Below are 15,093 nucleotides of genomic sequence, written 5' to 3'. Positions count from 1 at the left end.
TTATTTTTAAGTAGGCCTACTTAACATGACTATTTCAATTTTGTGAGACTCTATCATTTTTACTTCACTGTATCTTTAATGTCTACGGGATCAAAGTGTGTACATTTTTGTGGAATAAAAGGCTTAATGGAAACACAGGGCTACATTAGCAGAAACGTCAAGCTTGCTTTCATCCAAATAAGTGTTTCTGGACTATGTCAGCGGCAGTCACAGGGCATTTTAACAAAAACTTGACTTGAATTCAGACTCTGTATTCTGTAGCAACACTTGTGCCAATCAGAAGAATAAAATAAAAAATGTAATAAAAGTGAACACATTAATTTTACAGGGTTGGTTGACAATTTTTTTTTAAATATTCAATTGTCCAGATTTTAACTGTAAAACGTTGTGCCTAAGCCAGCATAAATAGCCAGCATAATAATTAATGCTGTTATATTGTAGATGGACTGCTAAATAGTTGTTTGTTAATTTTGGTCAACAAAATTTAGTCCAGTGGGCCAAATTTAGTTACGTATGCTAAGGCTGCTTTTATTTTGAAAGGCAGCCGTGTCAAACAGGAAATGTTGTTTAAATGTCGGGTTCTTTGACACTCCGGCCGCAGACCCAGAGATCATTCATTAGCTATGATGCCGCAGGAAAACGGCTTTACAAAGGTTTACATTGAGCAGGAGTGTTCTGGAGATATTCTGACAATGAGGTGACGCTTACAAAAAGTGGTCTAATCTAAAAAAAACTTGTTTTTTTTGCATGATGTAATGCTAAACACCGTATGATAACCTACATGTGTGTAACTCAACGGTTTTTATACGCGAAATGTATGTTTTAAGCTCTTATTGGACAGGCTAACGTTAAACACTAACGGATGTAAAGTTAAAGTCCAATGAAAAGTTGTGGAAAATGTTCCGAAAACGAAATGTCTTCAATCACATTATGTTAAATCTTTTACACAAGAGGCTTGGTAAAATTGCAGTAGGATTTTTCATCTTTGGAATGTCAGTCATATATTAACTATCCTTGGCCGCCACAGTCAGTTCACTTTATAGTAGCTGTAAAGCTGCATCCTCAGGTATTATCTTTGTAACAGGTCAAACACATTGGTCTGCTTTGCAGGTTGTGAAATTGTGTCATGCCAAGTCATGCCTTTTTTGGAATTCATAGCTGGGAGCATTTCAGGTATCAAAACAGTGACAGAACAGAGAAGTTGATTAAATACAGTATAGTATTTGTATACATGGTGAGAGTTAACATGTCCTTGTTGTTTTGGGTTGTTTTTTAGGTGCAGTGGGACTGGCAGTTGGACATCCATTGGACACCGTGAAGGTTGCATGACACACTGAAACCCATAAACATAACTAAATGCATAAAACTAGCTTTTTGTGACACCCCCTGTTTCATTTGTAGGTGCGCCTGCAGGCCCAGTCTGTGTATAAAGGGATATTTCACTGTATGACTAAAACATACTCTCATGAAGGGGTAGGTGTCACGTCCTCTTAAATTGTTGCACTGGATATCATTGCATAAATAGCCCCAGCTTCCACCAGAAAACACATGACAGGAAGTTTTGATGTACGTCTGTTTATCTGTTTATTATATTAGCTCCATGGATTCTTCAAGGGCATGGCATTTCCAGTGCTGACCACAGGCATCACCAACTCAGTTGTCTTTGGCTCTTACAGTAATGCTTTAGATTACCTCACTCAGTCTCAGCGCAGTGACCGCAGTGAAGGAAAACCGGCCTCTGCCGCACAGGTCTTCACTGCCGGCTGCTTCTCAGGCCTGGTGCAGGTAAGAACACCTGACGTTCACTGGCTGGTTTAATCCGAAGCACCTTGCAGCACCATAGCTGCAGATATTACTGGCATGATGACTGTTAGCTCCACAGGACCACAAGTGCTATGAAACTGACCGCTCTCAGGGTGTGAAAACTCTCCATTCACAGACATAACAGCAAGTTATTTCTAGTTTCATGTAGCATGTGTATGGAAAGCCATTTGTGCAAGTAACGTCTTAGAGATTTCTTGTTTCGACTACATTAAAATGCCTGTTAACACTTTGAGTTTTGTAGTAATAACCCAAAATATTTCTACGCGTTAACAACAAAAATTGATGCCTTAACGTGGCCCAGGCTCCTGTAACGAGTGTGTAGAAGCCCACATCAGTAATTTATGCACAACGTGCTCCCTTGCGTTGTTGTTCGACATCATTGATGCCACCTTTCTCATGAATATGTACGAGCACCTTCATTCAGGGTCTCTCATTGGCCACGACCAAAAAAGCCACGTTAAGGCATCGATTCTTTTGCTTGTTGTGTTAACGTGTAGAAATATTTCGTGTTAATACTACAAAACTCTACATGTTAACACACATTTTAATGTAGTCTAAACAAGTAATCTCTAAGATGTTACTTATGTGTGTTCCCCACCTACTGTAAGGCAGGTGAAGAAGACGAGCTCCAAGGAGAATTCAGATGTGTAAAAATAAGACTAAGTGTAAAGTGCTACTGGCACCTAGACGTGCAATGTTCATTACATCTCATAAAACAAAAAGGCTTGGTCAGAGCAGGGTTAAGAATGTGTCTGGCCAGGCGCCAGAGGAGAGGCCAAAGGTTCATGAAAATCAAAAGTGTAGCAATCAACCATGTAAATTTTGATTTGATTTCTTGTATTCATGTGGAAATTTTGCCTGATGCTTGCTAGGGTTGGGTATCGTTTGAATTTTATTGATTCCGATTCTGCTCATCAATTTCCAGTTTAAATTCCAATACATACAATAAAACGTATGATCCACAGTCAGTACATACATTTTCTTGTAGATGCTGTGGTATTTCGGGTTATCGTGTTTAGGAAAAGCAGAACTGAAATAATTTTTTTTTAACCCAGTTCTGGGCATTTTGGATTCGGTTCTAATTTGGAACCGGTTTTCGGTTCCCAGCCTCGATACTTGCACCCAAGTAAAGGCCGTAAGGCTTAAGTCTGATTAAATAGTTGTCAACATATGTACCTTGTCATTGACGGAAGTGTCAGTCAAGGGGGAATTTCGAACTGAGTGTGATACTAGATGGAAAAGGTCAGGGAGCGCCAAAATCTAAAAAACTAAATCATCATGGCATAATTTGGGTGGACTTACCCTTTAGCTTGATCTGCTTTCAGGTGTTTGTTTGTGCACCCATTGACCTGGTGAAGGTGCGTCTGCAGGGTCAAACAACTGCTGACCGATACCGTGGGCCCCTTCACTGTGTTGCTGTCATCCTGAAGGAGGAGGGACCCAGGGGTCTGTTCAGAGGAGGGCTGGCCCTCGCCCTGAGGGACGTACCCTGCTATGGACTCTACTTCTTGCCTTACGAGGTCACTCGAAAGGCTCTGTCCGAGAGCGGCAAACAGCCAGGTCAGTTTCAGAGGCAACAGTGCAACAGTACAGACCCTCAATAAATACGTAACCAGGGCAGTGTGTGAAATATGGAAGGTCATTTCTGTCAGGAAAAATAATGGATGAAATGGTAGAAATAATTTAAAAAAAATACTCGTAAATGAAAAAGATGAGATACTACGAGAAAAGATACAGATAATAAAGACTCAGAGTTGACTTAGTATCTCAAAAGTTTGATTTAGCATCGCATACTTTTGACTTACTATCTCATAATTTACCATGAGTTCTGTTCTTTTCTTTTTTTTTCTTTTCCTGGTGGAAATGGGCTTCCATATGACAGAATAGATGTAACATCAGTGAGTTCAGCTTTCTTTGGACAGAGCTTTTGTTAACTGCTGTTAAGCTAAGTTTGATTTTAGTCTTTACAGGTTTCTTTTAATCTACAGCTATGTTTCAGTACAAGCATGACTTCAAAGATTTACATTATCCATTAAACGTTTCTGTCTTCAGGTACGTTTGCAATATTGATGGCAGGTGGCGTGGCGGGCGTGGTGACCTGGGCCTTTGCCACGCCCATGGACGTAGTGAAAGCCCGGCTCCAGATGTCGGGGGCCGGCGGCCGGGAGTACAGCGGGGTCCTTCACTGCATGAGAGTGAGCGTCAGAGAGGAGGGAGTGAGGGTCTTTTTCAAAGGCCTCCTACTGAACAGCCTGAGGGCCTTCCCTGTCAATGCCGTCACCTTCCTCACCTACGAGAGTCTGATGAGGATTTTCTGTCCACCGGCAAGATGACCTTACTCTTGAAACCGAATGGATACACTCCTTGCTTTGCAAAATGAAATATCTTCCCATGGTGCTGAGATTATAATATACATACACAATCTAACTGCAGGTCAAGTATTCTCAGGGTTACTAACATTATCGGTCTCAGTTTTAGACAGTTTTTTTTAAAGATGATGAGTATTGAAATACTGTTTGAAACTTTTTAAAGTCTGTGTGGAATAGCTCAACTCTCATTTAGCTAGCCTCCGAACACACTCGGACTGAAGATAATTGTTTGATGAAAATGTTCAAATTCAGCTCCAACTGAGTCTCCTGTGACTTGAACCGCTTTGATGGAGGACATCAGGGTTAAGCTGCTCATGTTTGCTGGAAATCAAATCTGTTTTACTTGACAAATTGTACTTGACAAATAGAAATTGTACTTGAGGGCCACATATAAATAAACTGTGTATACGAAAAGTTAGAACATTACTATGCGTGGCCTTTGGCATTCAAAAATGGGTAAAGATCGGAAAGTCTCCACGTTGGGAGGCTCAATCATTGTTAATAAACAGTCTTTGTGTCATTTTAATATGCTCTTACTTCTGTCTACTCTGTAAAATGAGATCCCTCGTCTGTTGCTCTGAGGTCGAAGCTGCGACCAGTTTTGGTTTGCTGTTCACAGACAGCAGATGTTGATGTTTCCCGGCAATCATTCAGTCTCTCGTCCAGGGTTTCCCCCCATTTCATCCATGTGGTTTCACACAGTTGTTGCATCTGATGTCAAACATCAACACAGTTTTTCTGTCTGGGGGGGGGGTTCCTGTGTTTAGGTTATACCAGCAGAGATCTTAAGGTTTTGAATGGTCACATAAGGATGCTTCTGGTTGTCCCTGTTGAGTTGGTAGTATCCGTCCTGGTCTTATAAATTGCGGTGGAATTGGGTGGACCTTGATTTAAAGCTGCTATAATCAACATTTTTATATTAACAATAGATCAAATGACTGTGTGTAATGTGAAAAGAGAAAATCATCAAATCATCACCTGAGTTCCCCTAACCTCTACAAAGCCTTTTAGCATCTTTCAGCTCATTGTTTTGGTTTTACGGCCTGCAACTTTATAGTTTAGGTTCACTCACATCGCTCTCATCAGTGTCATTTCCAGCTGCAGCAGCCAGCTGTTTTCAGCGAAAAACTCACTCTAACACTACCTGCCCAGCACCAAACAGCAGAGACAAACTTAGCAACCAGCTGGTGGAGCACTGCAACATTTTAGCTGCAAAAGAGCCAGATATTTAGCTCAAGAATCAGTAAAGACTAAAAACAGAGCTAGAAGGAAAGTGAATACTGGACTTACATTCGTCTGATGACCAGAAACGTGACTCCAAATTAATCTTAATGTTGCTCCATGTTTGCTAACACGTCAGTGTTGCATTTATGGCTTGTGCTGCCAAATAAAATTCAGTCATCACAGGTTTGAGAATTTTTTTTGTCAAAATACCATTTCCAAGGTGAAAAATGAATGAAAAATGTGTTGTTTACATGTGCAAACAGGATACATGGGATATTTAATAGAGGATAAGTAGGATATTTCCAAAAACTAGTTATAATCAGGATATGGAAATCAGTAATGCAACATGAAATCACTGTCAATACTGGCTGACCACTCAAAATACACTTACACAATGTGCTGAAGAGAAAATACTTTTATTTTCCACCAAACATCATAACATCCTCACTAAGTTACATTAGTGAATATTTTTACATCTTTGATTTGTACGTTCCCAAACGTACTGCTCTCTCCTACCTCAACACGTTCCACCTCTGAACCTTTAATGATACAAATTCACTGAAAAACTCATGTTTGAACTTGCCTCTTGAAGCAGCATCCCAAAGACTTAATATGGAAGAATACTGTAGAAAGATATATTTGTAGATTATCAATATTAAATGTAAGCCCACAACTGGTTTTTATAAGCACTTTTAACGAGAAACAAATTCTCAAACAATAACAGGAAATAACCATGTAGAATGAACATGTTTATAATGGTAATTTAAAAATATATTTTCAAGTCAGACAACCCTTATGGTCAAATTCAAAAGAGATGCCTGAGTGTGGGCACAACAAATGTCAGGAAAGAAAAAAAAGACTGTTTCTTCAGGCACAAAAACTGCAGCCATGGCAGAGCTGAAATGCTTACAAAAAATCAAACTGACTCAAGTGTCAGACTGACAATGATTAATACAGATTAGTCCTATCAGACAACTGATGGACTTTGTTAGACACTGACTTCAGAAGAAATTGGAAAGAAGCCTGAACGCACACACAAGTAGAGTAGGAGACTAGAGGAAGTATGATTGAAGCAGTATGGTCAGAATAAGATTCATATGTACTGTATGTTAGATTATTGGCACCATGCAGCTGTTTACTAATTTGTTTCTATGGAAGGAAGACGTCTGTGGAAGGAACACCACAGAAGCTGAAATGACACTCAGTGAGGACAGAAAGGGATCTTAATGAATGGGAATTTCAATGTCGTCGCAGCTCTCATCATGAACTTATTCAGAACAGCTGATGTATGTTTAAAAGTAGCAACCACAGGATGGCTCACAGAGATGACACTTCCACCAGTGGCACAGGTTTTACATGGAATCCTACTAGTATAAATTAACAAGGGTTCGATACGTATGGCATAAAGCTTTTCTGTTTAAAAAGGAAAACTCTGCAATCACCTGAGATCTTGGAACACATTGCTAAAAACAGATCCAACGGGGCTAGAAACACCAGCAGTCGGACAATCAGACAGCTTGTAAACAAGCAAACAGTTTGGCCACATAAGTATCCACTTTATTTGGAGGTAAAACCAAAAGTGAGCTTGTGTAATGTCGCTAATAAGCTTTGTTAAGTAAGTAATACGTTTTGTAAACTGTGTTGGATGTTTACAACAGACAATTTGTGCATTCATTTTACAGTTTGCCTTCGGATTTTACTAATTTTGTTTGACGGTGTAGTCCCTCATTCGTCCAGGAATGTTCCATCGTAGAAAAGGTTTCAATCGTAGTCATCTGGACACTGTTTTCAGAATCAAGACGTTTCGGCTCCCATCCGGAGTAATTTCTGAGTTCTCAGACCATTTTTCACAATTGAGAATGACTTCCGGATGAGAGCCGAAACGTCTTGATTCTGAAAACAGTGTCCAGATGACTACGATTGAAACCTTTTCTACTAATTTTGTTTGGTTTGTTTAAAACCTGTTTGATCGCCTGACTGTTTGCCATAACTAAACACAGCTGATGGGTCGAGCTACGAAAATAAAAACCCAAGTTGTAATAAGCTGTTTTTCTTTTTAAAAACACTTATACTCCGTTCCAAGGCTGTACTTCAGAGGTGCTTTTTGTTCATAGACCACAGACATACTGTAAGAGGTAATAGGAACCCATACCAGGTTTTGTGTTAGTGTGTGCACACAATTATAGATTTGAGTGTGTGTGTGTGTGTGAGTGAGATTATTGGTGCATAACGATAACACAAACTGCATCATTTTATCTCAGTCACCTGCCACAGCATTTTCCATGTTTGAGTATTACTCCATGTATGTTTAAGAAATGCATAATTGGTATTAGGACGGCCCTTACTAATCCTTAACCCTGTATGTGTTCACACCTTAATTGTAAATGAATTTACAGCAGCAGCTCATCGATCTATTCATTCCTTGAGGCCCTTTTCCTGTTCATGATTGCCAATACATGCATTTGGGGAGAGTCAGTTAACAAAGGAAATGCACGTACATAAACCCCTACATACACCCACAACAGTTCATGATAGAGGATGAGCATTCCTAGAATGCAGTATGTGGCTTTCAGATGTTCCACACATTGTTTTAAAATGTGTCAAACCGTCAGTCTAAGCTTTGGCTGGACAAGCCTGTAAAAGGCCTCCCATCTCAGGCACTGGTGCCCTATTCACATCTTATATTCAGATGCAATCAAGATACATTTTACATTGTACAGATACAGTGTAGGTCACACCCTCACAAAATGAAAATCTTACAGCTTCAATGCTTTACAGATATTCACAATAGCATACATTCAGCAGCTGCTGTACCACAGATGAGAGATAAACCGGCACACTCTGGAATGCAAATGTAAGACAAAAAGCTTACAGAAGTTGCTTCCTTTAAAAAGCTGAAGGACACCCTGAGCTTCCCCTTTTACTGACCGATATAAGACAAAGGATCATGGATGATTAAAGTGTAATTACGTAATCAGGTTAGGGACAAAGAAATACTGTATATACACCGTTCCACAGGACTAGTGATGGCTTAGTCAAACAGACACTGACCTGTACCGAGCCAGTCACCAAAGTTTACTTGAAGCTTGAAGACATGACATTGACACTAAATTGAACCTGGAAAAAACAAAACATGAGTGGCTTCTCTTTAACTGGAATGTGTGCATGGTAAAGAACAAACAAATATCCAGTCATCCCGTCTGTACAGCCACAGGTAAGCCAACAGAATTTTGTTAATACCTTAATCCCATTTCAGGCAGGATTTTAGTCTTAAATGCTGGGTCCTCAGTGAGACTCAGGGGTTTGGATGTTCTGGTCCTGCAGTAGTGGTTTGTGGTTCTGCTCAGCAGCCATGGCCTGTAAAGTTTCCCTCTGGAACTGCCTGGACTTGTTGTACAAGAAGACCCCGATGAACACGAGGCCCGTGCCAGTGGCACTGAGGATGGTGATCTGGTTATTGAACACGATGATGCTCAGCCAAACTGACAGGGCGTGTTTGACAGTACTGGCAACACTGAGGAAGAGAGAGATGAGATGAGGGTTGTTACTGTTGGCGTTAACATCAAATGAATTAAATTCATGGCCTGGATGACATCATTATCTGTTATGAGAAACATGGTCAAGATGCCTGGCTCACTCCTATTTTAAACTACAGTAGTTACTCTAACTGCTTTCACATGCAGTAGCAATATGGTCCATACTATGGGTACATTCTGAAGGCAACGTGCTAACATATACTCAGTGGCCACTTTATGTGATGCGCCTGCTCATTAACACAGTTTCCCAGCCCCTCCATATAGCGTATTATGTGGCCGCAACTCAAAATATAAAGCATGCAGTCAGAGTCAAGAGATTTCGTTACTGTTTGACTATACATTAGAGCAGGGGTTTTCAAAGTCTGACACTGCGGACAACTTTTTTTCATTTTCAAACGTGTAGTCTTTAACCCCAGACTTTGCACAGTTATAAATGGGTTTGGTGCCTGTCTCTTACCTGAAGGTGACAGGAGAAATCCGTCCCATGAGAGCATAGGCAGTGACGCTCTGCAGGTGGAACAGGCCACCGTCGAAAAGCAGCAATAGGATAATGTCTTGACTGAAGATGAAGCTCCGCCCACTCGTCCCAATCACTGGGATGTCCTAGAAACATGGAGACGGAGCACGACAACCATAAACATCAATGTCACAACTGGTGCCTCAACCTTGACCTTCAGTCCTGCCACATACTGTATTGTGACTTCATAAACTATCAACAAATCTGTTTTACAGAAAGATTTTGTATTCTGTAAATGTTGCTACTTTGTCTGTCTTTGACTATTGTCTGACATCTGATAGCAAATGGTAGTGTAACATGGCTTCTTTTCTAAGAAATGTAATTCCACAAATGACTACAGGCTTTAGGTAAATAACATACTGTAATTACACTTACACTTATTACAACAATAATTGTAACTGTTGTACAATTGTCTACAATTGTCTGACCTACCAAGAGGAACACCCAGGCAGGTATAAGCATGATGACTGCTGCTGCACTGGTATAGAACTGCAGTTCTGGAGGGCTGAAATAAGTCGACAGAGTTTTTATGACAAGTGTTTGATTGCATAAAATGATGTTATTTTACAGTTATAAATAGGAGGGTTCACAGTCTTTTACCTGAACCTGTATGTGTCTCCACTTAGCAGTTTTTTGGAGAACACGTTCTGCAAACTGAGATCAGAGACAAAGGGTTAAATAAAGCATCACACTGCTGTGGGAAAGCTGTCCTGAGTGCTGCAGTACCAGTCCATGATGTTGGTGGAGAGCGCGGCGGAGAAGCCGAGCATGTTGAAGCTGATCTCCGTGGCTGTGCAGAGGGCCAAGCCAGCCATGACAGGGAACAGGGACAGGTTCACCCACAGTCCTGCAGATTGGAGGACAGATAGCATACACACTTATCATCACAAAATCCATGACCTGATTTTCCTGTGGCAGTCCTACTGGTGCGGCCACATTTTATTCAGTAATGCAAGCAAAGAGTTGAAGTGACTGATGTAGTTGTTGTGAAATAGAAGCCTCTTGATTTGGAACATCAAAATATGTTGCAATCAAGATACATTTTGTACAGATACAGTGATACAGTGTAGGTCACACCCTCACAAAATGAAAATCTTACAGCTTCAATGCTTTACAGATATTCACAATAGCATACATTCAGCAGCTGCTGTACCGCAGTAAAAAGCTATCAACTCTGGAATGCAAACGTAAGATAAAAAGCTTACAGAAGTCGCTTCCTTTAAAAAGCTGAAGGACACCCTGAGCTTCCCCTTTTACTGACCGATATATATTACTTTAAGCTTTAGGACATGACAGTGACAATAGTGTCAACACATGACAACAATTTCAGTGTATCTTGGCCCGCTACATGCTGTTCAAGTATCATCACATTTACATTAAAGGATACGGCTGGTGTTATTCTATATTTTTCTTACTGTCTCAAATCCTGAGAAAAGACCAAACACCAACAATGCGTTCAACTTTCCATCAAAAGTAAAATACATTCAGTGTCCCCTAAGCCCTGGTTATCAGGACATTTTACGTCCCGACCCCTCATATAGACATACATCATTGTGTCCTCTACCTGTGTACTCCCCGAGGATCAGCCTGGACATGATGACAGTGAAGATGGGTGCTGAGCTCTTCACTGTCTCTGCAAAAGACACCGCCACATTCTTCAGGCTCACCAAGCCCAGAACCACTGTGGTGAACCTGACAAATGGAGACAAAGATGATGTCAATACTGGACTTTTAGAAAAACAAGGGATCGATACTGGGTTTGCATCGGTATTTGTAAATCCATTATTAAGTCTGCACTACAGTACTTTCTTAGAAGCTACTAGTTAGTTACTAACTAGTGATTTACTAAATTAAGCTGCACCACAAAAACATGGTGTTTAAGCATAATTATTTGTAAGAAATCATGCAGTTATTCGAGAGAGGGGACCCACCTCATGAGTCCAACAAACAGCATGATGATGATGAAGTTGGGGGGGTACTCGGTTCTGGGCTTGTGCTGGTACAGGCAACAGGGCACAAACATCTTTAGGAAGCCTATGACGGTGGTGGAGAGCATCTGAACAGCACCTGAGGAGCATATGAAAGACAACTAAATTCTTCAACTCCTTGAGCTGCAACTGTAACCGAATATTTACCTTTGCCATGTTTTTTCACAGCTAGACTAATAAAAGAGTGGAAGCTTAACAAATGTATCCTAACAGTCTACAGCAGTACAGGTCCCGCTGTTGTGTTGACGTTTTAGGCACAGCTGATTTCCATTAATTTCAGTGAACGACAAAAATCAATTTGCAGTGACATAAAAATGCTTGAGTTAGGAAATCCATCACAGTGAACACTTTATTTAAAAATTTAAATATGTTGTTGGAAAAGTCTGTTTAAGAAGAAAAAACATAATCTAATGTGGTCATTGTGATAAAGGTCTTTTGAACTTGGTTGTTTCTTGCATTAAAATGTTTGGCATCTGGCAGCAAGTTCTGGGCACTGAAGTATCCCTGAATGCACTACCAGAAACTGTCTCCGTATATACTGTAATTTTGACAAAACAATTAAAGGTTGCTCACTGAAATGGATATCTCTAGCAAGTTTCATGTTTCTGCAATTTGTTTTTCATGCCTGGAAGGCAGGAAGTTAATTGTAACACAAAATACCTACGCGATATTTCGTTAAAGAGCTAAAACCTGCAAAACCACCAGTATGGTCCTGTAAGATCTGACTTATCACAAAAACATACAAAGCAATAACATACAAGTTACATGCCTTATTTAGTCTAGTTAATATTAATATTGCTAGCAGCACAAGTATGTTATTCCTTCTCTTTACCCAGCATGCTGGGCTCCCCCTCCAGCAGTGACAGGATGTACTTGTTGAGGAACAGGGTGCAGAAGCTGAAGAAGTACCAGAGGCCCAGGTAGGTCATGGAGCGCCAGTTCCACACCCCTGACTCCGCCTCGATCACCGTAGTCTCTGTGACTGTGATCTTTAGCACCTGCTCCCCCGGCAGGCTCTCGCTGCGGGCCAGCACCACTCGCTCCTGGCGGGTGCTGAACGGTGAGAGGAGGCGCCACATCGGGTGCCTGGCAGTCTGCCAGCCGCCTGGCATCACGCCTGCTGCCTGACGGCCCCCAAGGGCCCAACAGGTGGGTGATAAGGGGGGGTGGTGGAAGTTTTGATAGTTAGTCCATCTTGTGATTGGTCCAGCAATGTATTAGTCTCTCAGTCTTGCTGTGAATGTTTTAGGTCCTGGTGTCCCCTGTCCTCTGCTGCAGAAGCTGGAAAGAACAAAAATCATCTTCTGTCAGGTGAGGGGCACATGGTGAACACAAGGAAAAAGATTCACCCTCAAGATCACGTGCTGGAAATTCAGATTTTTGTATCATACTCTGTCACATAAACATGTAATAATTGTGCATCCGCTTGTTTCAGCTTTTTAAATATTACATAAAGTGTATTTTGTCTCAGGCTGGTCTGACATTTTACTTACAATAACAATATTGCATAATGAATATTTTTCATTCATCCATATTACTTCACATTCATACTCACTTATCTTAAACAGTTTGCTGTAACATGGGCTACTACTTACTGTGGTAACTGCATATGTATTGAATACTACACTGATGCTGCAAACACCTCATTTGAAACACTATATCGTATTCTTAATTCACATAAGTACCGATACAGCATCAGCAGAGCTGCTCATGTGAAAGGCAGTAGTCGTACGAGCCTCCAAGCCGTGTAGCGTTATGTTGCTGAAACAAGACAGGCGAACCAAACGTGAACCTCAGGGCATTTTCAATTCTATTTGCTGTATGACACTGCCGAGTTCAAGAGCGGTTCAGTATTTACAAACCGCCCTGAGCTTTGTTCTCAAGTGCCAACGCTATGCAATCAATGCGACGTTACCTATAAACACAGAGACAGATTAAGGATTAAATGCAAACTCAAAATGTAAAGAAGACGAACTTCTACCTGTCTTTGAATCGGATGCTTCAATATTTGGACGGAAAAAATACCGAAAACCCAGCTTGTTAAGGAGACAGCAGCGAGACTTATGGAAAGAGGAAGTTGCACATTGTCGTTAGCTAGCCGCTGTTTTTTTTGCGGCAACGTGGGCTGCTGGAAGCTAAAAAGCCAGCCGTATTCCACAACATGAGGGAGTGCTAAATGAGACTACACCCACTACACGCAAACACGCCACTATCTATCTGGGTTACCCATATCTATGCACCTGACTTTGAGACGTGGCTGCTAACAATTCATTTGCAGTGTCAAGCTGACCCGAAACAACAACAGAATAAAAGAATAACCTCCAAATTAAAACCCCTATTCGCGAATATATTTTAGTACTTTAGAACCCATTGGCCATGTTGGGTAAAATTCAGGGGGATTTCAAATTACTCAAATTGCTCTGAAAATTTTTAGATATGTATTTTGGATTTTGAGTGAAACTTGATCCTAAATGAGTTGCAAACCTTTCGCCAGAATAATAATAATAATAATAATAAAAAGAAGCTTTTATTTTACATGGTACAATCGCTGCGTTTCCGGTGAGACTCAGTAAAACTTGACGCAGCTGCCAGCTGCACATTTGATAGGGCACTTCTAAAAACTCATACCAACTGAAATAATAACTATGGGGCTATTAGTGTAGCAGAACTATTTACAAACGTGAGTGGAGAGTTGTGTAACTGTATCTCAGTCTGTGTGTGTATAATCAGATTTTGTATATGCAGGGTGAGTAGCACTTCACACGACTTGTAAACTGATCTTTGTGTGCAAAATTGGCGATGGTGTTTCCCTTACAGTCCACCACTGACACACAAGAGATAACAACATTTCAAAATAGTGCAGTTAAGACAGAGAAAACATTCACAATGATAGTGAGTGGTGGGACGTAACTAAGTACATTTACTCAAGTAGTGTACTTAAGTACAAATTCGAGTATTTCCATTTTATGCAACTTTATATTTCTATTGCACTACATCTCAGAGGCAAATATTGTACTTTTTACTTCACTACATTTGTCTAACTGCTGTAGTTACTTTTCAGATTCCAGGTTTTCATACCCTTCCGGTGCAGTGAAAACCATCTATCTCCAAATGTGGTGATTTTGAATTTATCTGAACTGAAGTGTTCGTTTATGGGTTGAGAAAACTCTCCTACTAGATAAATAAACTATGTAAAAAAAAAAAAATCAAAAGAGCCTTGGATTAGCTGGAAAATGCAACTACAGCAGTAAAATGGTGTAGTCCCTCATTCGTCCAGGAGTCTTCTATCGTAGAAAAGGTTTCAGTCGTAGTCATCTGGACACTGTTTTCAGAATCAAGACGTTTCGGCTCCCATCCGGAAGTCATTCTCAATTGTGAAAAAATGGGACGGGAACTAGAAATGTAAGCTACTCTGAGTTACATAAGCCCCGCCCTCAGGAAGGAATCTACCTGAGTATCTGTTGATTAGCTAGTTTCACCTGAAACTGACCTAATTGTTTCCAAGATGGCCCAGTAATCAGTAATCAGGCCTATTGTTTTCTGGCTGCAACTACCTCATCACTGTTAAGTGCCTGATTAGCATGTGATTGGCGTGACCAAGGTGATAATACACTCTGATAGACTTTGGGCAGATT

The 15,093-nt window shown here is 40.6% G+C and overlaps 2 protein-coding genes across 8 annotated transcripts; one reads left to right on the top strand and one right to left on the bottom strand.

Annotated features, from left to right (window-relative positions):
• Positions 1-547: 547 nt before the first annotated feature.
• Positions 548-4,719, top strand: LOC122883429 (solute carrier family 25 member 45). Of its 3 annotated transcripts, none has more exons than XM_044212093.1 (7): positions 548-697; positions 1,111-1,173; positions 1,277-1,320; positions 1,402-1,473; positions 1,597-1,785; positions 3,195-3,384; positions 3,877-4,719. In XM_044212093.1, exons 2-7 carry the CDS (start codon positions 1,137-1,139, stop codon positions 4,155-4,157), a joined length of 813 nt encoding a protein of 270 aa, XP_044068028.1. In that variant the 5' UTR covers positions 548-697; positions 1,111-1,136; the 3' UTR covers positions 4,158-4,719. The 3 variants fall into 3 exon arrangements, with proteins under 3 accessions (XP_044068028.1, XP_044068027.1, XP_044068031.1); XM_044212092.1 differs by having other exon boundaries at positions 549-697; positions 3,150-3,384; XM_044212096.1 differs by lacking the exon at positions 1,111-1,173 and having other exon boundaries at positions 601-697; positions 3,150-3,384.
• A 1,095-nt stretch (positions 4,720-5,814) lies between these two features.
• Positions 5,815-14,670, bottom strand: LOC122883427 (solute carrier family 35 member E2A-like). Of its 5 annotated transcripts, XM_044212087.1 has the most exons (10): positions 13,440-13,769; positions 12,291-12,739; positions 11,402-11,537; positions 11,035-11,162; positions 10,197-10,317; positions 10,071-10,124; positions 9,903-9,975; positions 9,411-9,556; positions 8,658-8,931; positions 5,815-8,534 (listed from the first exon to the last, which is right to left on the bottom strand). In XM_044212087.1, the coding sequence occupies exons 2-9, from the start codon at positions 12,568-12,570 to the stop codon at positions 8,703-8,705; spliced, it is 1,167 nt and encodes a 388-aa protein (XP_044068022.1). In that variant the 5' UTR covers positions 12,571-12,739; positions 13,440-13,769; the 3' UTR covers positions 5,815-8,534; positions 8,658-8,702. The 5 variants fall into 5 exon arrangements, with proteins under 5 accessions (XP_044068022.1, XP_044068025.1, XP_044068021.1 ...); XM_044212090.1 differs by lacking the exon at positions 13,440-13,769 and adding an exon at positions 14,537-14,670 and having other exon boundaries at positions 5,815-8,931; XM_044212086.1 differs by having other exon boundaries at positions 5,815-8,931.
• Between the last annotated feature and the right edge of the window lie 423 nt (positions 14,671-15,093).

Source organism: Siniperca chuatsi, linkage group LG10, assembly GCF_020085105.1.
Source record: "Siniperca chuatsi isolate FFG_IHB_CAS linkage group LG10, ASM2008510v1, whole genome shotgun sequence".
Taxonomy (NCBI): Eukaryota; Metazoa; Chordata; class Actinopteri; order Centrarchiformes; family Sinipercidae; genus Siniperca; species Siniperca chuatsi.
The sequence above is the reverse complement of the archived record's forward strand: the minus strand, read 5'-3'. Positions and strand labels throughout refer to the sequence as shown.